At 36.7% G+C, this 23,353-nt stretch overlaps 6 protein-coding genes and 1 non-coding gene across 16 annotated transcripts in view; 4 read left to right on the forward strand and 3 right to left on the reverse strand.

Annotated features, from left to right (window-relative positions):
* The window catches only part of LOC104802368, a 3,244-nt gene extending 1,422 nt beyond the window's left edge, over positions 1 to 1,822 (reverse strand). For 2 of the 7 annotated variants that reach the window (XM_010525940.1, XM_010525945.2), the window contains exons 1-8: positions 1,750 to 1,822; positions 1,213 to 1,473; positions 1,064 to 1,138; positions 884 to 948; positions 598 to 760; positions 415 to 511; positions 267 to 333; positions 44 to 142 (exon numbers count right to left, since the gene is read on the reverse strand). In XM_010525940.1, the coding sequence (XP_010524242.1) occupies positions 44 to 142; positions 267 to 333; positions 415 to 511; positions 598 to 760; positions 884 to 948; positions 1,064 to 1,138; positions 1,213 to 1,420 (774 nt within the window). In that variant the 5' untranslated portion in view covers positions 1,421 to 1,473; positions 1,750 to 1,822. The other 5 variants (XM_010525942.1, XM_010525944.1, XM_010525943.1 and 2 more) reach the window with 5 other exon arrangements.
* Positions 1,823 to 8,307: 6,485 nt separating this feature from the next.
* On the forward strand, positions 8,308 to 8,380 carry TRNAK-CUU. Its single transcript has one exon. It is a non-coding gene; the product is annotated as a tRNA-Lys (tRNA).
* A 143-nt stretch (positions 8,381 to 8,523) lies between these two features.
* Positions 8,524 to 11,030, reverse strand: LOC104802369 (mitochondrial phosphate carrier protein 3, mitochondrial). The gene is made up of 6 exons (XM_010525946.2): positions 10,598 to 11,030; positions 9,648 to 10,009; positions 9,526 to 9,569; positions 9,185 to 9,399; positions 8,974 to 9,098; positions 8,524 to 8,895 (listed from the first exon to the last, which is right to left on the reverse strand). The coding sequence occupies exons 1-6, from the start codon at positions 10,904 to 10,906 to the stop codon at positions 8,841 to 8,843; spliced, it is 1,110 nt and encodes a 369-aa protein (XP_010524248.1). The 5' UTR covers positions 10,907 to 11,030; the 3' UTR covers positions 8,524 to 8,840.
* A 4,495-nt stretch (positions 11,031 to 15,525) lies between these two features.
* Positions 15,526 to 16,284, forward strand: LOC104802370 (glutaredoxin-C8). The gene has a single exon (XM_010525947.1). It carries the CDS (start codon positions 15,610 to 15,612, stop codon positions 16,003 to 16,005), a length of 396 nt encoding a protein of 131 aa, XP_010524249.1. The 5' UTR covers positions 15,526 to 15,609; the 3' UTR covers positions 16,006 to 16,284.
* Positions 16,285 to 16,361: 77 nt separating this feature from the next.
* Positions 16,362 to 21,807, reverse strand: LOC104802372 (pentatricopeptide repeat-containing protein At5g14080). Of its 4 annotated transcripts, none has more exons than XM_010525950.2 (7): positions 21,700 to 21,807; positions 21,470 to 21,540; positions 21,198 to 21,289; positions 20,033 to 20,113; positions 18,480 to 19,189; positions 17,041 to 18,081; positions 16,362 to 16,960 (listed from the first exon to the last, which is right to left on the reverse strand). In XM_010525950.2, exons 5-7 carry the CDS (start codon positions 19,093 to 19,095, stop codon positions 16,689 to 16,691), a joined length of 1,929 nt encoding a protein of 642 aa, XP_010524252.1. In that variant the 5' UTR covers positions 19,096 to 19,189; positions 20,033 to 20,113; positions 21,198 to 21,289; positions 21,470 to 21,540; positions 21,700 to 21,807; the 3' UTR covers positions 16,362 to 16,688. The 4 variants fall into 4 exon arrangements, with proteins under 4 accessions (XP_010524252.1, XP_010524251.1, XP_010524255.1 ...); XM_010525949.2 differs by having other exon boundaries at positions 20,033 to 20,219; XM_010525953.2 differs by lacking the exons at positions 20,033 to 20,113; positions 21,198 to 21,289; positions 21,470 to 21,540; positions 21,700 to 21,807 and adding an exon at positions 19,297 to 19,432.
* Positions 21,808 to 21,962: 155 nt separating this feature from the next.
* On the forward strand, positions 21,963 to 22,584 carry LOC109116194. The gene is made up of 2 exons (XM_019201163.1): positions 21,963 to 22,104; positions 22,188 to 22,584. The coding sequence occupies exon 2, from the start codon at positions 22,206 to 22,208 to the stop codon at positions 22,431 to 22,433; it is 228 nt and encodes a 75-aa protein (XP_019056708.1). The 5' UTR covers positions 21,963 to 22,104; positions 22,188 to 22,205; the 3' UTR covers positions 22,434 to 22,584.
* Positions 22,585 to 22,934: 350 nt separating this feature from the next.
* Positions 22,935 to 23,353, forward strand: part of LOC104802375 (protein NUCLEAR FUSION DEFECTIVE 4-like) — a 5,086-nt gene continuing 4,667 nt past the window's right edge. The window contains exon 1 of the mRNA XM_010525958.2: positions 22,935 to 23,347. Within this exon, the coding sequence (XP_010524260.2) occupies positions 23,131 to 23,347 (217 nt within the window). The 5' untranslated portion in view covers positions 22,935 to 23,130. The remainder of the gene's footprint in view (positions 23,348 to 23,353) is intronic.

Below are 23,353 nucleotides of genomic sequence, written 5' to 3' on the forward strand. Positions count from 1 at the left end.
GAGAGGGGGGGGGGGGGACCGAAAAGCAAATGGAGAAGTGGACCTGGGTGAAGTAGAGAACTTGCTCGCAGGCTAATCTCCTCTTCACAGACAATGTGGCTTTCTGGCTCTCAATCGCTAAACCCAGTTGGATCTCAGTTCCCTTATAAAACACACACACACACACACACACACACACATTAATTTCATCCACTCTTTATCTCTCTCTATCCTCAGATGCATATACCACAGTCCACTCTATATTTAAAAGCTATAAATATAAGTACCTGACCAAGTGCTTGGATGGAAAGAGCTTGTATTACACCCTCTTGCATTTCCTCTGGCATTTTATCCCTGAATATTTTTTTATACACGGTCACCGGCGAAACATATATATATATGTATGTATAATACGTGTGCGAGTTGTATAGTTACTTCATCTCTGGAGGAACATGAACTAGAATCTGTCGGCTGCAGAACTCCAAGTACCCAGACGCCTTGATCAGCAAGTCAACCGCATTTCTCTTGCACTCTGATTGAACATTCATGCGATAGCTTTATAATGACTCTGCTGGAAAATTCTCACCAGAATATGTTGAACAATAACGGACAAATTACCTGTAGGAATGACCCGAGTTCCGGAACCAGAACAATCCTTCGGAATCATCAATGAGTTAGCTTCCGATAATGCCATAACCGCCATCATGTATAACACTGACAATATCTCGAACCAAATATTGGTGAAGCATGATTCCTGATTTGATTGAGTACAGTCTAAATCCTTAGAATTTACCAACGCACAATCAAAATGGGGAACATAGGTTTAAATTTTGTTTGAAAAATGCAAAGATGTACATAGACAGATATAACGGTGAGGAAAAGTTTTGGGTCAATATGTTCTTACTCGTCGACCATTTCCTTCGAGGGATTTCCACTTGAACTCCAAGCAACCTTCCAAGCCATCATTCGCTGTGGAAAACCCTCATTAAAAATTGTGGATGGAATGTTATTCAGCGAAAGGGTCTTAATTATGAGAGCTTGTTAATTAAAACTACTAATCAGACAAAAGAAGTCGAAGAGTAACTTGTCTTCAGGAGGCCAGTTAGAAGAGACAAGTATTCGTCCAGAGCTCCACGCAGCTCTGAAACGGCCGAACCTCCTGCAGGAATTCATTAATTAGTAAGCTCTACGTAACTTGGCACACAAGAAAAGAAAGATGCTGGAAAAAGGTACCAGTGCCCTCGGCTACCAACTGAATCTGGTTTCTAAGACATGTGAGTCTATCGATTACAATCTTGGGAGCGATTCCATTGAGTTGCTGCTGAAGAAGATCAGAACGAAATGGGACGCAAAGAGGCGGTACAAACACTGCAGACTCTGGAATGTTCTTCCTCCTCTTCTTCCTTGCACCAACAGCATAAGCGGATGTAGCACATCCCATCCTTTCTCTAATCTCTCCTCACAAGTCACAGCATCTCATAATCTGCACACCACCTGTCATAGGCATGAGGGATCCTCTTTGTTTGCAAATCTGATCATTTTAATATAAATGTACCCAATACATCGTGGCAAAAAAAGAGGTAAATAAATAGGCTACTCTCACTCTTCAAATCTGAAACCCAATAAGTCAAAGCGTTTAAAACCCAGGAATTAGAAAAGGATGAAAAGAAGTTAAGCTTTTGGACGGAGGAGGAGGATAGAGTTAACCAAAACTGGACTGTGCAGATGCACAAAAAAGGAAGAAGGAAGAGAGATTTTAGAATGACTAACCACCATGTTATGTAAATGCAGAGATGCCGGAGGGAGAGAGGCGATGAAGCTTCGACTTGACCCGCATCTGAAACTGACAGATACAAAGGGAGGGGGGATTAATAATTATTACGGTGAAAGAATCACAAGGGTTTCAGGGCCCGATGCACTACCCACGTGCTCCGTCCATTTGGAATTGGTGGCAATCACATCTAAATGCTCTCTATTATACACACACTCCATATTTCCTTCACAATTATTATAGTACTAAGATAAATATCCGCGGTTTAATCCCTCGAACGCAATGGTGAGGAAAAAGAAAACCGACGACTTGATAAATTAGCAAGGGGAGCACATGGCTTTCGGATCAATCCATGACACTTGCCCAACTCCCATTGGCCGCGCGCAATTCAATACTCCTTTACTTCCCTTATATCTAGTCTCAGATTATATAAGAGTATAATTTACCATTTCAATAGTAAATTTACCGGTTGCTTCATGTCACATAGGAACATATTTATTATTTTTAGATTCTTTTTTATGTAACATGAATTGGTTTAGATGTTTTAATCTCTAAAATTTAATTTATCAAAGGGAATAAATAGTTTGACGGTACAGCTAATTTTAGTTGGTATGTTGTAGAACATCTTATATATATAAAAGTACAGTGAGTTATAAGAGGGTGACACGTGTTCCCTTATTAAAAATATAAAAAGATAAATTCATACATTAAATATTATTTATCTATATTCATCGTAACTTCCACTAAATCAAATAAGCAATCATTTCACAACTAAAAAAAAAGGATAAAGTTACGGAGATTAATGAACGGATTTAAATGTTCTTCAATATACATTGATCACAAAGTCCGAGGAGTCAGAGAGAATATGAACTAAACGTCTCTGACATTATACAAATAACATGTGTGTAGATTTAATTTTCTATATGTTTTTGTTTCTCTTTAAACTTGAAACATTAAAAGGTTTAAAGGTCATGACTAGCACATGGACGGGGAACCATAGACGGGGAAGGTAAACTTTTCTGCTTGTAGAGTTTTTAGAAACTCAATTTTTCTCTCCCCTTGCAACACACCAGGTCAGTAACGTAAAGCACAGATTATCTATGCTTTAATTATTTTTTCTTTCTCTGTATCATGATTTTTATTCTCATTTCATCTTTTTGTTTGTGATTCTTCATTATAATGCATAGCTATATGAATGTTTTGAATATCTTGATCTAATTGTTTTACAAGTACTTTTTTGTTTTATCGGATAATTTTTCTAATCAAAGTGTTCGATCCAATTTGTAAATATTGAATTTTTTTATATTGTCAAATCCAATATATTCCGTTAGTAGAATTTTTTTTTATATTTTTTTTAAAATACCCGTATATAGAATGCAATTGAAGATCTCGATTGAATACATTTCTGATTATCTATTATTCTGGATCTTTATCAAATTTGATATTTCATTACGTACAAACTAATACTTGAATATATCGAATTTACACATCGATTATGTTACTTTACGCAATTATTATTCATTCGAGCACAATTATTAATCGGTAAAAATCAAAATCCAATGTTATCCTGATGACATCGCTTACTATACAACTATTTAATTTTGTGAGTTTCCGATATATTATTTTTTGCGAATTGTTATTTTTTCAGGTTGTCCATGAATTATACAACTAGGGAGAGTAAATCCAAGTTTGATCTAATATTTTAGGGGAGAGATGATAAAAAAAAAAGAATCAATAAAAAAAGAGGAGCAAAGAGCTGATTGAAGGACTGAAGATGAAGAAGTGAAGACTTTGTTAGATTTTGATTTTTTTTAAATATATATATATAGTAATGACATATATATTGTAATAGTTGTAATAGTTGTGGTTGTTTTTATATTTAGATTTTTTATTTTTAAAAATATATCATTTTATTATAGTTGAATTTAAAAAAAAGACTACACTAAAACTATTATATACAATTTATTTGTAATATACCGAATTCTTTTATAGTTAAGTGGTACAATCAACTAATAATTTTTTAATATTAATTTATAATTTAGAATATTTTTATAGATAAATACTATTTATCTCAATTTTTAAGTAACTATAGAACTCTAAATATATCCCTATTAACCCACATTCTCATCAATACTCTATTAAAATTTTATTAAAAAAACAGAAAATCTAAAATGACATCTATTTAATAAAAACAAAAATTTTCTAAAAAGATATCTTTATTATTATATATAAAATTAGAGTTTGTTTGATATGAGTGTGACACGTATCATATTTTTAAGAATTAATGAAGTGTAAATTTCAAGTGTAAATTCTGTTAATATATTTATTTAGTAATTAATGAGACGAGATTTGGAATGGGTGTGCAGAGTATCTAATGTATCTAGATTATTTCTGAAAATTAATAAAAAAGGTTCATGAAACATATTGAATGTCATCTATGTAAATTAATTACAATACGGAATTCGAGAATCCCATAGGATGTATGGAGGTGAGGAGGTACAAATGTCTGTCTGTATATATATGTCTTGTATGTATGCGTGACCGATTGGAAGAGAGTGAGAAGAACAAGAAGTTCAGGTACCATTATTTAGTTTTCATTTAATTAATTTTTAAATCCTAAAAATTTACTCTTCTCCTTTACATAATTGAAAACCCTACACTTTTTCTTTTTTGACATCATATTTTCAGAACCACCGTTATAGAGAAAAAAGGTGGTTCTGAAAATATGATGTCAAAAAAGAAAAAGTGTAGGGTTTTCAATTATGTAAAGGAGAAGAGTAAATTTTTAGGATTTAAAAATTAATTATTAGCACTCTTTAATTGTTGTAAGATTATTGTGTGAACGATCATATATAAACATTTTTTGGGTATAATTTTTTTTTATCGTAATTAAAGATAATCTAATTTAGCGATAAAAAATTAAAATATCTATAAATTGAATTGTTAATTCAAATCGATCAACCTATTATTAATTTATGTTGAAACATGAAAACTACTATAAATTTTATTAAGAAAATTTATTATTTTATAAATATAATTTTTTTTATATAGAAATCGTTTAATTCTCTTCTATGTACATTAACCGCAAAATCCAAGAGTCATATACACGTATTCCATTAATTTTATTTTAATAGTTTATAAATATATTTTAAAAATTTTATATTTTTTCCGAACATAATAAATACAAAATTTATTTACAGAAGAAATGTTTACTATATAATAACTAGATTTCATGTTCTTACACATACAACTTTGATCTCTTATTCAAATTTACATCTTCAATCCGGTTTTAGAAAACCAAAGAGAAGAAAACAATAGAAATAAAAAAAAAATCAAATCCAAAGCGTGTTTTCTGAAAATGGTTTGACAATCATGAAGACCAAGAAAGAGGATGGGTGAATTTAGAGGCAAACAATCTCTTTTGATATTTTATATTGGTATATATACAAGTATATTTCCTATACAGCAAAGTGACAAGGGTTATATATTTTTTAAAATTCTTCATAAGCTAATAATTAAGGTCTAAATTATATTTAAAGCTCTAAGTGACGTGTTATATTTTTTTAAAAAAATCTTCATATATTAAAACTAATAATTAAGGTCTAAATTATAGTTAAAACTCTGTATTTATTTTTTGTGAGATCAAAATACAATTGATTCAAAGTATGCTATAAATTTAAATTATTTTTTATAGTTGATTGGTAAAGCATCCGTCTATGAAGAGGAAGAGATGACAGAAGCAAAAATGGTGAATTCAAATGAAAAAGACAAGAGATATATTAATGTCAGAGAAGTTTGACAGGATCTTTCAAACACTGTCAGAAGATAGAAGTTGACATATAAATATTGAATAATATTTTATATATATATATGGTCTCTTATTGCTGGTGATAGAAAATTGTATATGAAAAGCTAAGATGAGTAAACTGTTTCGTCTGAAAAAGATTATCAAGTAGGGTGCAAATAAAATTAAATAACTTTAAAACTAATAATAAATTATTTAAAATCTATGTATATTTTTAGACCGCGCGATGCGCGCGGATAATGATATTTGTTTAACCCTTTATTTTTGACAAATTTAGATTTAATATTCGTTTATTTTATCGGAATTACAAATAAATAGTCAAATAACAAATTATATTGTAGTCAATGATTTACGTATGAAAGATTTTGATGATTCATCTTTATTCGATTATATAATTTATATTATATTAACATCTAAATATATTTGTTTATTTCATTTCAATTTTTTTGAGTTGACTAACAAATTAATATACTCTACTAAAAAAATAAAATTATTTTCAAAATAATTATTTTATTCTAATGTAATTTCAATAATATAAATTTTTCCATTATTTATTATTTGAAGAATCAAAATCATTCTTTTTCTTCACAAAAACATAAATTTCTACAAAATATTATAGTATTAACAGAAAACATATATCAAATGAATACATAAATTTCACTATAACTATTAATGTTTCGATTTTCGACAAATATCATCAAGATATAGTAAATAGTTGTTTTATTGACATTTATGTTAACTCTTATGAATTTAGTTGTGTAAGGATTCTATGGGAGCCATTGGATTTTTAAATAATGTCTATCTGAGTTTCACAAGCAGCGTTTTTTTAAAACTCCAACTCCTATCATAGATGGTTTATGAGACGATGATAGATCTTTCATGAGTGACAAATTAATTTAATTCATTCATTGCATAATCGAAGATCTTAGTATGAGTTCTATAGGATCAAATGAATCTAATTGAGATGAGAAAAAAGATAAGAAATAAATTTAATAAAATACAAATGAATTAAATGAAATATTCAATTAAATGAGACTACAACTGATATTTATTTAAATCAAAGTGGATTGATTTCATATGAATTGTTGAATTATTATTATTATGATAAAAATATATATAGCATACAAATATGAAATAATTTTAATTTTATATTTTAAGAATAAAAGTATAAAGATACAAAATCTTAGATACATTAATGTAGTATCAGTATTATTTTCGAACCTTTAATTTTATATTATAATATATATAAAAATAAATATAGAACGTTATTATCAATTACTTTTTAAAAAAATGATACTCGGTATTTTCAAAACTATTTGTCATTTGGTTTAAAGATATGAAATATAAATTTAAAAACAAAATATAATATATTTAACGTTAAACCTAAAAATAAATTTTTTTTAAATTTATATGTATTTATTATCCTGCATCGGAGACGATCACCATAATAATAAAATCTCATCATCACAAATGGCAGAGGGGAAGAAGAGACATACCAAAATTATAAAAGGAATCGACGTCGGAGGCAGAGGAACTTCGGTCAAAGCTGCGCACATACGGTGTTTTCCAGCAGCGAAGACGACATAGGGAGATCAAGAGTGATTCTTACTTGAGAGTCAAAAATGACTTTGTAACCATCAAAATTATTTTAAATAAAAAAAAACTCTCAAAATTATAATGGGAGAAAAACTACACCATTACTTTTATACTTCACTAAATCTCAACCGCCCATTTACTATGAAGTCTCACGTTAATAATTAAATTTCATACATTTTTACTTACTAGGTGTGTAGGTGTGGGCGTTTCAGAAATAATCCGAATCGAAAAATATGATATTTTATTGATTCAAATCTTTTAAAATTATCAAATAGTATTAATTTTTTAAAAAATAGAATATTTGGCAATCAAATCGAAACCAAACAGAATTTTAACAAACCTAAAAAATCAAAAAAAATTTAATAAGATATAATTTTTTTAATAAAAAACATAACCAAATCAGAACTCAAACCAAACCGAATTGAATATAATATAATAATAGATTGGTACAAATTTTTATAAAACCGAAAGAACCGAATCGAACTATTCACGATCATAACCCAAACAGAATACCGAAAAATGCTCACCTCTATAAAAAACTGTAATTACTGTAGTTTATTACCGTCGAATCGGTTAAAAAAACTCATACAAGTATAGTTAGGATGTAGCAAAATTTTGTGATAAAAGACATATAGTACATATTAAAAAAAAATAACAAAATAATGTCAAACTAAATGAAAATATTCAACTATACAATCGTCCAACGTACTCAACATTTCAACCATTATTATAATTATAGTCCATAACCCTTAAAAAAAATTATACTCAATAAAAAAAAATGTAAACACAAAAGTTACTGAGATAGTCTCTCTTAAAAATTTGCAAAAAATGTTATTAGGAGACTTTAAAAAATTCTTCATCTAAGAATATCAATTATAAAACCAACAACAAAATGTGTTATATAAAATATTAAAAAGTTATATGTATTTTTAGTCCGCGCGATCCACGCGGGTTATTTCCTAATGTAGTTATGAAAGTCGACAATATATAAAGAAGGAAATGGGTTGTGTGGAGAGGATCCTCGCTATATATGTGCATGGGAAGAGGAAATGGATTATGTAGTGTAATTGAGCTGTTTAAGCCCCAATTCATTAATGTGATTATCTTCGTCCTTTTCGCTCTAAATTATTCTTATTGCTTGTTACACATAGCAGGAGCCCGTCTAGCTCAGTTGGTAGAGCGCAAGGCTCTTAACCTTGTGGTCGTGGGTTCGAGCCCCACGGTGGGCGTTTGGTTTTGCCAATTCAAAATATGAATTGGGACCATAATGCATGTATGCGTTGTATCCCTTCTACTGCTCTTCACTCTTGATATTTTTCACGTTACGCCAACATTGTCTCCTGCAATTCTTCTCGTTCTCTTTGCAAGAAGCAAAACATACACGCATATATATATATATATGCAAGGAGATCTCTTCCATAACTTACATAAACAACAACGCCAACATAAAATAAAAACACGAGAAATGAGGCTCTCAAGCTCCCACAGCCACAATAACTGAGGGTAGTAAGTAGCATAGCATTCTCCTGATATCAGGTAATAAAACAAAAATTGATGTCACACCTCCCTGCTCTACTCCCACTCTTCAGCAAAATCCCTTTCTTTTATTTTTTTTATATAAAAAAAAATCCTACGGATTACTTGGGTTTATTTCAACTTGTATGCAACGGCGTCCATCCATCATATCATCTAGGCCTTGACAACAGCATTCGCAGCTGCTGGAGCAACACCTCCCGTGGTTGGCCTGAAGTAGAAGGGTGTTTCACATTAGAGGACTGCTTTTATATACATCTATACAAGTATAAGAAAAAAGAGATCTTACAGGCCAACGAAGACTTTGAAAGCATCATAGAGACCCCACTGGGCACCTGTCAGCGTCCCTATCATCACAATACGTAGAGGAAGCCCTCTGGTGAACAGACCCCACAGCCCAAGCTTCTTCACGGCCTGCATCCATATATTATTCCCCACAACGTAAGAAGAATGCATCTGACTCCGTCATGCCAAACAATGACTGAGACACGGCTACTTACATCTCCAACAGTTGCTCCCTTGGCGTTGTTCAGGAACGACACTAGATTGTCCGCAGGATGAGAAACAATAGCACAGAACACTCCAGCAACGTATCCCCCTGCAAAACTAACTCCAAGTTGCAGATTTTTGCTGCACTGCTCCTTTGGTGTGGGGATCGCATACTTGTAGATCATCTCCACAATTGTCTCAAAAGAAGCAAACTTCATCATTGTGTCTGCAACCAATGCCCATATCACCATTACAGTTCACGTTCCAATCCACATCAGGGTTAACTAGAGTCATGCGTAATATAAAACCCGAATTTATGCAATGCATCCCAAGGTAGAGGCCCACGACTTACAAGGAATTTGCCGTCCCCAGAGTGGACCAAGACCCTTATACAAACTGCAAATAAAAGTAATCAGACACAAAAGGCTCTGCTGAAACACAATTTAAAACGATATTTTGGTAGTTTAAACTTACCCACCGACACCTTCAGACTTGACAAATTTGGGAAATCCATCAGACATTCCCCGGGCAAATCCTGGCTGCGTCTGAACCCTGACTTTCACTGCCTCGAATGGGCAGAGAGCGACATCGGCAATTACCTCAGCAGAAGCTGAACCGGCAAGGTAGATGAGGGTTTTGTACTTGGAAAAGTACTCGGGTCCAGCAAGGTCCGAATAGTATTTCTTAAAGAACTCGTAGAATCCGAACTTGCAGGCCCCCTGGGCGCTGTAACCTAACAGAGTGGGAACCCATCCACGGAAGAAGCCCCTGACTCCTTGCTCCTTGAGTAAAACTCCGAAACCAGACGAGATGCTCTTATACTTAGCTGGATCGATCTGAAAGGCAAAGAATACCAATCACAAGCTTTAAACGTGATTGAGAACAGCATAGCATACAATTTGAATCAGAGAATGCCTCTCAATTTTAATGTACTTTCTTTTTTCTGATCTACTAAGGGAGGCTCCACGATGATCCGTATGGAGACGCTTACTTGTCCATTATCATAACATAATGGATTAGCACATCCGAATTGAGTAGGGTGAACACAATACAAGACATTGTACGCCAATCATACGAGAAGGAGAAAAAGGGTCTAGCATATTGGAAAAACTTATTTATCTCAAAGGACTGTTGATTCCGATAGGCAAAGGCAAAACACGTACAGCAAAATAAATAACAAGAAAAGGGCATGACTCTAAGATCCATAAGATGTCCAAAACAAGCCTTCGACCCCTTGTCGTAAAAAGCAAATACTCATGGAAATGTCGAAATGATATAAGACGCGGAAAGTTAACAACCGGTCTACTGGGAACAGAAATATCGATCAAAACTAGAACACAACTTCACGCGCAGATCTTACTGCTGGAGGGATCGGCGAAGCGAAAAGGGAATAGCGACAAAAAAAAAAGGATGGAAGAGGGTACCTGCATGTTGCACTTGACGAGATCGAGAGGGGTGACGGCCATGTGAGTGAGACCACAACTGAGAATGCCACCGAAGGTACAGGCGGCGTAGAAGGCCGGCGAGTACATCTCGATCTTCTTTCCCGGCTCGGAGGGAGATGCGATGAGGAAGCTCTTATTGGAGAGAACAGTCGGAGAGGGAGATTTCTCGACATTGGAGAAGGTGGTGTTGGGGTTAGAGTTGAGAACCTGATCCAGAAGGAATGCCCTTGGGGACGAAGACGAAGAATAAAGGAAGCTTGGGATGAAGGAATTCCTAGGAGATTCCATGGCGGCGGCAGCGGAGATAGCGTAGGAATTGAGCACGGGTGGGGGTCTCCGATCTCACGCTGCAAACAAAATGTAACCTCCAATGGCAAAGCTCAAAACTCGGGTCTTTCTTGGGCAAATAGGTTGGGAGAAAGAGAAACCCTCGTCGTATACCAAACAAAGGCAAGGCATATTCTTTACTGTTATAAATGGGCCATGGGGTTTTCCAACTAGGCCTTGGGCCACTTCCCTCGCACAGAACACCATTCAAATAACCCAAACGGCCCATTCTTATGTGGTTGGTGCCACGGGGAAAACACACCAGAACCAATAAGCTTTTAATTGCAAAAAAAAAAAAAAAAATCCTTTTTGAACAGAATCGGCATCAGAGCAAAGGCCGAGTTCCAGATTGGCATATAATGCTTGAACTGTTTCACATCATACCAACGAAACTAGTGGGTGGGTGCTTGTGGATAATATTCCATCTTTGGAGTCATAATGGGGACTACATGCATTAAAAAATCTTTCTGGGCCATAAACCATGTCCAGTTTGCTTGGGAAACACTCAACAGAAAGGCCCAAACAGATTTTGGGCCGAACTTGATTCGAGAAGGCTCACCGCTTTTACTTTTTTCAAAGCCCAGACCGACGAGCCTACGGCTCGGAATCTCGCACTTTCTCGGGAAAATTTCCCCACTGGAAATAATAATATTTAATTAAAAAACACTCCATTTTGACTGACTGTGTGAAAGCGAAACACGACAAGGACTAAAGTAAGTCTCATGCTTGTCACGTAAAAGCACAATATGCGCAAATTTAGATATTTTCTTTCTTTTAAGGAAAATATCCTTTTTTTTAAACTTTGTATCTACTAAACCTACATCTGTTGCTATATATATATATATATATGCGGGTTTATAAATATTTAATTTTACAACCCGTAAAACTGTAATTAACTAGAGAAAAAAAAAGATGTTGACACGGGTAAGGAAGCTGCTTTAGGCAGTCAACGTTAGGATAACGTCAGCGGCTGAGGAAAAGGCGCATTGTCGGTTACTCCTTTAACGGCCCATTCGGAGGAGCCGTACGCTCAGGCGGCTCGCGTGGTGTGGGCCTCAGAAGACCTGTCTCCTCTTTCCCCACCCTTTCCCCCTTATATTATTAAACCCTAAAGCTACTTACCTCACTCTTCCTTTAATGACAACAGATATGGAAGACCGAACAAAAAACAAAGCTGAAAAAGATTGCATCACGCGAATAGTCCACTGTTTTATTTATTAACTTTATGCATGCATGTTCCCTATACACATACACATATACATACACATTGACCCTGACCCTTGGATCAAAGCTTCTTTATGCTCCCTTTTTCTTTCATCCGTCGGATCTTCTGCCTTTGTCCTGCTAATTAGGCCTATATACGTACGATAAAATTTCGAATCACACATAATTTAAATTTAACTCAACATCATTTTCATAACAATAAACAGTCTATCATAACAATACATTACGAATCGCGTAGTAGTTTTTGGAGAGGCCATGTCCATGGACATTAAAATATATAATAGAAACATTAGTGTCCAATTTATAATCCAGAATATGAGATACATGTATTTTTTTTAATTAGATAAATATGCATTTAGCATAGCATGTATGTGCTTTATACTTATACGCATGCACATGCAGCCTTACACTTACACCTGTGTGAACGTACGTATGCATACGCCATACCGGTGAAAGATAACTTATCGTATTCTATATTATTATACAGACTATATATATATACACACACAATACATTCGTTCATGCATGTGCGTCAAAAGAATAGGAGATGAAAGTTATTATTAACACCAGCAAAGGCAAGAGACAATACTTCATTCGCATGCTTAGTTCAAACGTTTGAATGAAACAAGAGAGTTTACTTATATAACACATAGGGAAAAGGAAATATGTAGGAATGAAATGTCCAGGCTTTAAAAACTCGGACCCTTTTTTTTCGTTCCCCTAAATACCCTTCCTCAAAAGCATATACAGAGATGAATTGTGACGATGAATCTTCAGGGTCAAATCCGACCGCCCGGTCAAAAACATTACATGACATGTGACATGTGTTACGCAATAACTAGGTCTGATGAGGAAGATGAAGACGACGACGGGCAAGAACAAAATTAAAAATAGAAAATGAATGTAAAGAAGATCCGACGAGCGTAATCTCTTGAGATATATATGAATAATATTGTGAGATATATCATATCATAAAAATCTTATCAGATGAAAATAGAAATTTAGAGAGATTTATGAATATTTGATGTATTCTCTAATCTATTTATTTAATTTGAGACTCTTATATATCTATAGTTCATTTGATTATTAATAAAAGATTACATCATTCTGTATATTTCTACATGGTATGTGTGCTTCTGATTCTTTTCTAATTTGTTATTCTTTTCATAAAAATAATGGTTGATAATGAGAGTGAGGATGAAGATGATGATACACGGATCTAGTGGTAATATCATTTTGAGTTTTTTTTTATTAAGAATAAGAGAGTTATTTTTTTTCTTTTAAAATTTTCTCTTATAATCCTACATGTTTCAAAAGATTATTCGCATAATCACAAACCATCTTACTCTTGTAAAAATTTATTGTCACTAAACGCTTTCGCATAGTTGCTTTTTAATTTCGGATGAATCAAAGTTATTCTCGATACTTCTTTTTCGCACCGCGGTTGTCATCCTTTTTTTGTTATCATCAAATGATTCTTTTTGCGTGTTGCCAAAATTGCAGCGCAGTCGTTCGTTTGATTTTTTTTCTCAGTTATATATTCTATTGACACAAATTCTAAGATGATGTGGTTCAAGCGGTATGCATTTAATCATCTTTTCAGCAATCAGCAAGTTGGTCGTTTTGTGATCTTCCACCCTCCAACTTGAGGGGATGTTGAAATATATAAAGAATATTATGAGATATATCAATATCATAAAAATCTTATCAAATCTGAAAAATAGAGATTTAGAGAGATTTATGAATATTTAATGTATTTTTTAATTTATTTATTTATTTGAAACTCTCATGTATTTATAGTTCATTTGATTATTAATAAAAAAATTACATCAAAGATTGCTTTCGTTTTTCACATTTAATTAGTTTTATTTTTCCTTTCCACGTTCAAATCCTGGCTTTATACATGGGTACCTGATCCGAAGTTCATAGCATATACATATTGGCAGATATGCATGCATGCACCACATGCTTGTTCTGATTTTTTTATGAGATTAATATTCTTAACTGAGATTTCATATTATTGATTTGATATTCGATTATATGATATTCGTGCGTGTTTGAAAGGAAGTTTGTGTTTACTATTCTGATGAGAAGCGAAGAGAAAATTTTGCAGGAAAAAAAGGACACAATCTGAGTAGGTAAAATTCATGGATGATGCTCCTTCTCCTATGTACGCTAGCATAAGTTTGCTAATTCTACTCTTCCATGACATATTAATTAATTACTCGATAGTACTTCCAATCAAAGTCATTAATCCCTGTGGATTTGCATAATAATTTGTGTTTGTAAAAATGGGGTAATTAACTTTTGTATAATGTATTGTAACTAGGTACGTTACATGTTTAGGCAAGCAAACTAGTAAATATTAGTATTGTTGTTGTCGGAAACTTACGAAATGAGATTGAATTTTCGGATTAACGACATATTTGTATTATCCATTAAAAATAAACCTGGAATGTTTTCATCATTTAACATTACGTTATCGGATGTTCACGACCGCTAGTATCCAACGTTGTAATTCTGAAATCCGCACCGAACACAACCTATGCGCATTATTGAAATCCAACCCGATGTACATATATGCCCTAATTTTCCAATGAGGTATCCGTGGATCAGATTGGATATCCAAAGTGTCGAATATATATGTATACATGATCGAGCTCATGTCATGTGATTTTAATATATGTATTTATAGGCTGACAAATTGATTAAATAAAGCATATAAATTTTAGTGAGAAAAATTGTAACAAATTGAATGTTATTACAAAGTAAGAGCCGACAAGAAGGACAGACAGAGCCGTCTATGGCCAACAACTCCCTTCTGCTAAAGCCTGTTCTTCTTGTCCATTTTTTTTTCTTACCAAAAAAATAATTAAAATGAATTCTCACAATTAATACATTAATATGGGGATAATTTCATTTCGTCGCCCTGTTGTATTGTTTCTACTCCTGAGTGAACAGTGATAACGCTAGAAAAGGAAAATCTGGGCATGCATTTAAATTTAATGCGATCATATTAATTTATGGAACGGAAAATATATTTGTATCTGAGCACTTTTTTTTTTTATTAATATATATAGTTTTATGCATTGATTGAGTTCAGGCAGTAGCACCGGCCGGATTAGCTAGTCTTCAGTAAAAAAAGCTCAAGATTAGTAAAGCATGAACGTGATTTAATTTATAGATTATTTTAGTCAATTTGCTATAGATTTCTCTGTTTATATGTTGAATATTTGGTATGTCTGGTTTGAATGAACAGAGATCATTAGTATACACAAGGAATAAACAATAATAGTTAAATAAACCACAGATAGATGAGTGACTCCATGCTGATGCAACTCCTCTATAAATATCCCGCATGATTCTCATCAACTCCGCAGCCAAAACTCATCTCTCTCTCTCTCTCTCTCTCTCAACGCATAGATCAGAGAAGATAGAAAATGCAGTACCAGAGGACGAGAGAAGCATGGAGCTCATACAAGGTGATGAACAACAACAACACGGCGTTACCGGAGACAGTGAGTCGAATGGTGTCGGAGAGAGCAGTAGTGATATTCAGCGTGAGCACATGCTGCATGTGCCATGCCCTGAAGCGCCTCTTCCGAGGGATGGGAGTCAGCCCTGCTGTCCATGAGCTCGACCTCCTCCCTTTCGGTCCCGACCTCCACTCTTCTCTCCTCCGCCTCCTCTCCGCCGCCGGCCTCCCCTCTCCGGCCACTCTCCCTGTCGTCTTCGTCGGCGGCAAACTCCTTGGAGCTATGGATGCTGTCATGGCTTCTCACATCAACGGCTCTCTTGTCCCGCTCCTCAAACAAGCTGGCGCTCTCTGGCTCTGATCTTCATTTTTTTTTCCTCCTATTTCTGGGAAACGGCATGTTTAGGAGAAGAGAGTCAAAATGACAGGTTTTAGGTTATAGTGGGGAATTAGGGATGGGAGGGGGAGGGAGTGCGTTTTGCGTTTGTTTTAAGCTACGCTCTGTAGTAACTCTCCATTTTGGGTCTAATCACACTAATTATTGACTAATCAATCTTTCCAAGTCTCTAATCGAGTGTTCTATATTCCGTTTCCTTCCCTCTCTCTTCCAGTGCTTCGCAGTCGCCATGTACAGTTCAGAAATGGAAAGAAAAACAGTCTTGCGGTGGAGCAAAACTGCCACGACAGGTGCTCCACCACTTATATCTCAAAACGGTATTAACTGTAACCAACTGTCGCCAGTATAACCCACTCATTATTCAATATACGTGTGAATGTTTTTCCGACAACCTTCGCGTGTCTTTTGGCACCTGAATGGTTATTATTATTCTTACAGTTACAAAAACAACAGAGACATAAAATTCCAATGTGCGCGTGTCCATATATATTAGAAACAGCCTGGGTTGTCTGGCTCTAAGAGGAGAAGAAGTCCGAGTCATTGATTGATGAAGCATCCCTTTGATCTGAAGGGTCTCTAATCTCAAAGAACGGGTGACTGAGTTACTCTGTGAACCAATAGGAGAGTACCGAGTGTCAGGTCGCATGCTATGGAATGTTGGATGTCTCCTCTAGCTCCCGAAGAAAGGGCAAAACCGAATCAGGGTCCGAAGACGAACAAAGAGAAGCTGATAGGTCAGAAGAGAAGGGGTGAAGCAGAGACGGGGACAGCACTTGTTTGATCCATTTGATGTGTTGGATTCCAATATCGACCTCTTTTGCTTCGGCCATGCATTTCAGCAGCACCACATTAGCACCCTTCTGCTCTTCTTCACTTGACCACATCTCACGCAGCAGCTCCGACGCTTCCCTATGACAGCCTGCACCAAAAAATATTCATATCCTTTATTTTATTTATTAGCAAAAAAAAAAAAGATATCTAAAAATACGGTCTCTTTACCATCTCTGCATAGACTCCAAACGAACGCGCTTAGTACCCTTCCCGAAACCCTCGTGTCATGTTCCACAGATTTCCTATACACTTGCAGTGCATCATCAATTTTCGACTCTTGACAAAGGCCCGTGACGAGGGAGGTATAAATCTCTTCATCTGCTTCAATCCCTTTATCAAGCATTCTTTTAAACAGCCTCAACGCTTCATCAGCCTCTCCTTCCTCTGACAATTTAACAATGAGAACTTTATAGGTCATTAGATTCATCCTACACCCATTTACAAACATTTCATCCCACAATTTCTTAGCCGGACGTATCAAATCCCCCCTGCAACAGGCTTCGATGAGAGCGTTGTACATAGAAACATCTGGATCAAACCCTTTCTTCTTCATTTCGTCGAGAGCATTGTAAGCTTCTCTCACTCTCCCACCCCTGCACAAGAACTTAACCATCATTCTGTAACTCCCAATATCTGAGAAATAACCCTTGCTCGCCAACAGTTCATAGACTTCCAACAGGTGGTTGCTCTTGTTGTGCTTGCACAGATTCTTACATAGTTTGCTCAGAGTCAAAGGTGTGGGCGATTTGCCATTGCTTACCATGAAACTGAGGTATCCAACAGCAGAATCTGGATCAACTGAAGATACCGATCTGATCGTTGCCTCCAAAACATCATCACCAATTGGGAAATTCCCACTTACGATCACCTCAGCTAACTCCTTAGCCTCAGTTAACTGATTAGTTGAAATCAAATCCAAGATGTACTCTCCATAATCACTGCTCCTGGGTGCTACTCCGAGTTTTCTCTTCTTCTTTAGAACGACTTGTCTCTCGTACAGATTCCCAGTTAACACAAAGGCTTCAGCTATGATCCTATAGGCCATAAAATCCGGTTTGCAACCTATGTTTCTTAGTTCATCCAATATGTAGAAAGCGTCCATTTCTCGAGAAGCCTTGCAAAGACCATGAACAATCAACAGTGCAATAATGGAGCCATTGATATCCGAATTGAGCTTCTTCACTTCTTCTACAAGTCTCAAGAGCCGACCCGTTTTCAGCAGGTTTATGAGCAAACCAATAAAGGAACACTGGGATGCTGTCAAATGGGTGCTAAGGTACTTAAAAGGCACAGCTGGATACGATTTGAAGTATCAGAAATCAGAAGGGTTAAGAGTAAGAGGTTATTGTGATTCAGATTTTGCGGCGGGCATATTAGAACGACTTGTCTCTCGTACAGATTCCCAGTTAACACAAAGGCTTCAGCTATGATCCTATAGGCCATAAAATCCGGTTTGCAACCTATGTTTCTTAGTTCATCCAATATGTAGAAAGCGTCCATTTCTCGAGAAGCCTTGCAAAGACCATGAACAATCAACAGTGCAATAATGGAGCCATTGATATCCGAATTGAGCTTCTTCACTTCTTCTACAAGTCTCAAGAGCCGACCCGTTTCGGCATTCCTACTGAATCTCCCTACATATACGCCGAATCCCAGAGTGTTCAGAGCAATACCTCTTCGGCACATTTCATCGAACATATGCTGTGCGTAATCAGAACACCCATCAGAGGCCAAAGCAGCCAGAAGACGATTGCATACATCTGGAGGCATCTCCCGACCCATCGACAAGACTTCATCGAGAACCCAGAACGCGCTCTGAGGTTTCCCTCCCAAAACGAGCGAGTCTATGAGCGACTGATACACAGCAGGCTCGAGGACAATTTTCTGCGATTTCACCTGTTTCAAGAGGACATCCATGGCGGAGAACTGGCGTGAAGAAAAGAGAGACTTAAGGATAGAGCGGTAAGAGACAGAGTCGTGAGAATAGCCTGGTTGCTGGGCAGCCCAGTTGAAGAATCCGAGAGCGAGCGAATGGTGGTTTAGGAGGAACGGGTCGATGACTAAGGCAACGAGCGAAGGACACAGCGAGTCGCGGAGGCGGAGGCGGTGAAGGGTCTGCTCGAACGACGAATTCCATGTCCTAACTGATCTCGAGCCGCCGGATATCGACAACAGCTCCTGACCGATCCTCGCCGCCAGTTCCGCAGCAGGTCCAGGTCTCATAGCATGTGATCTAATTCCAACGAAACGCCGGTAACATGGAGAAGATGACCTGAGGCTGATAAACAGATCCCTTTGACGTCTCCTTACACATAATCTGCACAAGAAAGAAAAGGGGCGACTTTACGGTGCCTATTTCACAAGATCCCACGTTTCCATATGTGCAGACATGGGTTTACATTCAAATAATGCAGAGTACGAAACCTAAGGGTGCTCAAGAGTCAAGAGACTTGGCTTTTGAAAAGTCTATAAAGCAGACACGCATCCTCGACCCCTCAGAACCTTCTTTGCACCAACAACCGTGCCTACCTCTACAAATGCCATTCACTTCTTTTCTTTTAATTGCAGGAGGTACCACTACCACAGCTAGTACCTACTAGAACGACTCAAAATCGCAAATTGTACCATTTGTAAGTTGGTTTAAAATAAGGAACTGGTGGGTAAGTGTTTCCGTCCCATTTCTTCCTAAACCAAAAAGCCGTCTCCCGTTGTTCCTTTGTCCCTTGTCGGTTTCCTCAAACTCCAACCTAAAGATGACTAATCCACTCCTCCTACCCCAATGCTTTCATCATATTATGATTTTGCACTGGAGATCCATTTTTCCCCCGCCCTCTACACAGTTGTGTGTTTCTAGGCCAAGATTTTCTATGCTCATTCATCCAGGGCAACTGTTGCTATTAAGACCTATACGCAAGCCACATCTCGTGCTGATTCACGACTTTTTATCAACTTTCACATCTTTACCCACTTTCAAAAACCATGGACATTTCCCTTTTTTAACTTAATTTTGTCATTATGGCAATTCGCCAACCCAAATTCATACTAATTGTGGTCACAACTGGGGCCGGGAGGTGTTTAACACGTTCTACTGCTAGGAAAGGATGTATACTGAAAGATGGTTCACAGAATAGAACAAAAACATGGAAGCAAACAACAGTACCTGATGTTGTGTAGACAGCTTTAGTTGTTCTGAGGCAACTAGCTCCAAGGCCTCAATTTTGTCAGAGCTCCCGAAGGTTTCCTGAAACAGCACTTTACTTTTCTGTATAACGCAGTGCGTGCATAGTAAACTTGCGGGAACCAGATTACTGAAGTGGCTAACCATCCGAACATAGGCTTGATCTATGCTAAGATATAAAACGAGAGCAATAAGTTATTGTAGATCTAATATAAACTTCTTTGCTTAGAGAAGTACTATTTCTATTTTCCAGATAAAGTATCCCTAAGGAGTCATACATGCAACTTTTTGATGAATAATCATGAATATGGTTTAAAAGAAATCGTGAGAACAAATATGTAGGCTCAAACCCCTATTTCTTTTTATGAAGAAAAAACTACAGCTGGAGCTGGAAAAACTGGCATGCCTTATATTCCAAATAACTCCTCAAACCTGCATTAATCAAAGCTCTGGGAATTTGTTTGCCTTTTCTATATGGCCTAACAAGGTCTGGAAACACAAGACTGAGAAATACAAAGCAGAGAACTAGGGTCACTAGACAGCGAAGCAGAGAAGAAAGTCCGTAGCACACTCATTGTCCACCGCCATTCGCATGTCAATTAGTATATAAATCAATCGTGCATGTAAATACTTATAAAATGTATTTTTAAACAGTAAACTCAATAGCAAAGCAGCATCATGAAACGCGAAGCATACAAGCAATCAAACCTACCAGAGCTCTTGAACACAAGAAGTCAGAAGCAAGAGAATAGAACCTGATCTGCCTACACCTTCGATGACTAGCAGTATGGACACATGAATTAAACCAGTGGCCGTTCTGCCTTAAGAACACCACGTGTTTCCATTCTCCATGGCTGGTCAACCAAGGTTGCTAACTCCCCACAAAAAGTTTCAGAGGAGCAATAGACATGCTTATCAAGATTAGGCCGTGTTTCTGAAGGATTATCTTCTCTTTTATTAATCATGGAGCAACAGAGATGTTCTAGACAATTGAATAGCCAACGCAAGCTGGCCCTTTTAGCCACCACTCAGTAACTGAGGGATACAAATTACAAATACAATCTAATCCAACCTAACAGTTCGAGAAACAAATAGAAGATATTTTTCTGCATAATATGTAAAAGTTTCCAAATCAGGAGTAAAATACCCATTGAAATACTCTCTGGGGAATTCAATGATAGGCGCTCCTTTAGCGGCAACCTACCCCTTTGCCATGGAGAAAGAACTGCAAAAAAGCATCTGGAGAAAGAAAAAAAACACCTGTTAAGGCACATAATTTGTTCTTTTAACATGATAATTACCTTTCTAGAAATTAGAAAACAATTCCGTCGTTATCGGACACCAAACACAGAACTGAAGAGGTTATCCGACAGATCAACAACTGATAATTATAACAACACAAAAAAAAAGTTCAGTTACCTATTTTCACGGAGAGAAATATTTAACTCCATTCAAAATATTGATCTGGGGCGGTTTCAGATATCCCTAACCTGGAAATATTATCATGATCATCCATCAATCATTGGGAAACCAAGTCAAATTTAGTCTTCTAATCTACGCATGAATCTGCGAAAAACATGGACGTAATACATCCAATGTCAAAACAATCGAAGCTGATACATAAACATGCGTGAGTACGTTGTGCACACCTCGAAGCATTGAATAATCTTACGAGATAACCACACCGATGATTTGAGATGGGGATACGCTTGCTTCCAGGAAATTGCGATGGAGATGGAAGAACAAAAGCACGCTGCCAATTTGTCCAATGTGTGGGTGCAATGCGAATATTTTCAAATCTCGCGGCGAATTTTGAAATTTAAATTTAAAATTTAAAAAATCCAGTGGGCCTGCGCCGCTTAAGAACTTGGGCCTCTTTACACAATAACAGAACCAAAGACGCTCAAATATAAATCGGACTATGGTAAGCTGCTTTCAAATGTGTCGTTTTGTGAAGTTTGGAAAGAAGGATTCTTCAAATGCACGTTTGTGCGTGTTACTCTGCCGGTAGATAAAAGCAGCAGAGGAAAACAGGGGATTGATTGTGTTGGAGGGTAAGCACTTGATTCTTGACTTGAGGAGTTAAAATTAAAGCTCGAGACTTTAGCAGTATATATATGTGTGCGTGTGTATATAGAGAAGGAGAGAGCGAGAGATGGTGGGGTGGGCATCAACAACAGGGGACTGGGGGCCAGTGATAGTGGCGGTGGGATTGTTCATAGTGTTGTCGCCGGGGTTGCTGTGTCAGCTGCCTGCGAGGAGGAGAGTGGTGGAGTTTGGGAACATGACCACCAGCGGCATCTCCATTCTCTTTCATTCCATCATCTTCTTCGCTATTCTCACCATCTTGCTCATCGCCATTGGTGTTCACATCCACTTCTGATCCTTCTCCTTCCCTTTTTTGCTCTTTTTTTAATATTATTATCATCATGTGGATACAAATACTCGTAACACAGTCGAGAGGATGTAAATGATGTCTCGGATCGGTTTGGATATACGTTAAGGGTAACCCATAAATAAATGTTTCTTAGCCATTTCATTAATATTTTTATATACCAGCGTCATTTTCTGGATGGCAAGTTGGTACCTTTTCTTTAAAATAACGTTATCCAAAAGATGCCACCGATAGAAGTATAAAAACGAGGATGGAAAGGCCAGCCTCCATGAGAGAGACGTCCACCTCCCTGCGTTTCATTCTTGAGTTGCCGTCGATAGACTCCCCCATGCATTCTTTTTACTAATCTATCTATTCAACTCCCGACAAACCTTTGAAAGGTAAACATATCTGGCAACTTCAAATTTATAGATTTGTTACGAAAGCACACAATATAATATTTGGGAACACTGTTAACCCAGTATCGTTTGACGTAAAAACATTTCTCCTCATTTGCAACGCTTCATTCCTTTTGATTATCGACAAGGATAATTGCAGTTAACTAGAAGACAACCCCCAAAAAGACAAAAGCTCTGGATGATGGATATCTCCGATCGCCCTTTTGTCCGATTCTCCGGATTTCCCAATATCGGAAGTGTAAACAAAAATCTGGAAGGATCAAAAAGAAGCGAAAGCAGCAAGTTGGATGGCGGCCAGTGCCCGACAAACACTGTTATCTTTCATCAACAACAGATGGCTTGTGTTCGTCGCTGCCATGTGGATTCAATCATGCGCCGGCGTCGGATACTTGTTCGGAAGCATATCTCCGGTGATCAAGAGCTCCTTGCACTACAACCAGAGAGAGCTCGCCAGGCTCGGTGTCGCCAAGGATCTCGGCGACAGTGTCGGATTTCTCGCCGGCACTCTTT

This window comes from Tarenaya hassleriana, unplaced genomic scaffold (genome assembly GCF_000463585.1).
Source record: "Tarenaya hassleriana unplaced genomic scaffold, ASM46358v1 Cleome8, whole genome shotgun sequence".
Taxonomy (NCBI): Eukaryota; Viridiplantae; Streptophyta; class Magnoliopsida; order Brassicales; family Cleomaceae; genus Tarenaya; species Tarenaya hassleriana.

Coding starts and splice junctions, on each gene's coding strand:
- LOC104802369 (XM_010525946.2), bottom strand. CDS start 10,906: ATGGAATCTCCTAGGAATTCCTTCATCCCAAGCTTCCTTTATTCTTCG. Junction 9,570..9,647: donor AAGTCTGAAGGTGTCGGTGG/GTAAGTTTAAAC, acceptor TTTTATTTGCAG/TTTGTATAAGGGTCTTGGTC. Junction 9,400..9,525: donor CTGGGGACGGCAAATTCCTT/GTAAGTCGTGGG, acceptor CATTGGTTGCAG/ACACAATGATGAAGTTTGCT.
- LOC104802370 (XM_010525947.1), top strand. CDS start 15,610: ATGCAGTACCAGAGGACGAGAGAAGCATGGAGCTCATACAAGGTGATG.
- LOC104802372 (XM_010525950.2), bottom strand. CDS start 19,095: ATGAGACCTGGACCTGCTGCGGAACTGGCGGCGAGGATCGGTCAGGAG. Junction 18,082..18,479: donor CAGTAGGAATGCCGAAACGG/GTCGGCTCTTGA, acceptor TGCTGAAAACGG/GTCGGCTCTTGAGACTTGTA. Junction 16,961..17,040: donor TTGGAGTCTATGCAGAGATG/GTAAAGAGACCG, acceptor TTTTTGGTGCAG/GCTGTCATAGGGAAGCGTCG.
- LOC109116194 (XM_019201163.1), top strand. CDS start 22,206: ATGGTGGGGTGGGCATCAACAACAGGGGACTGGGGGCCAGTGATAGTG.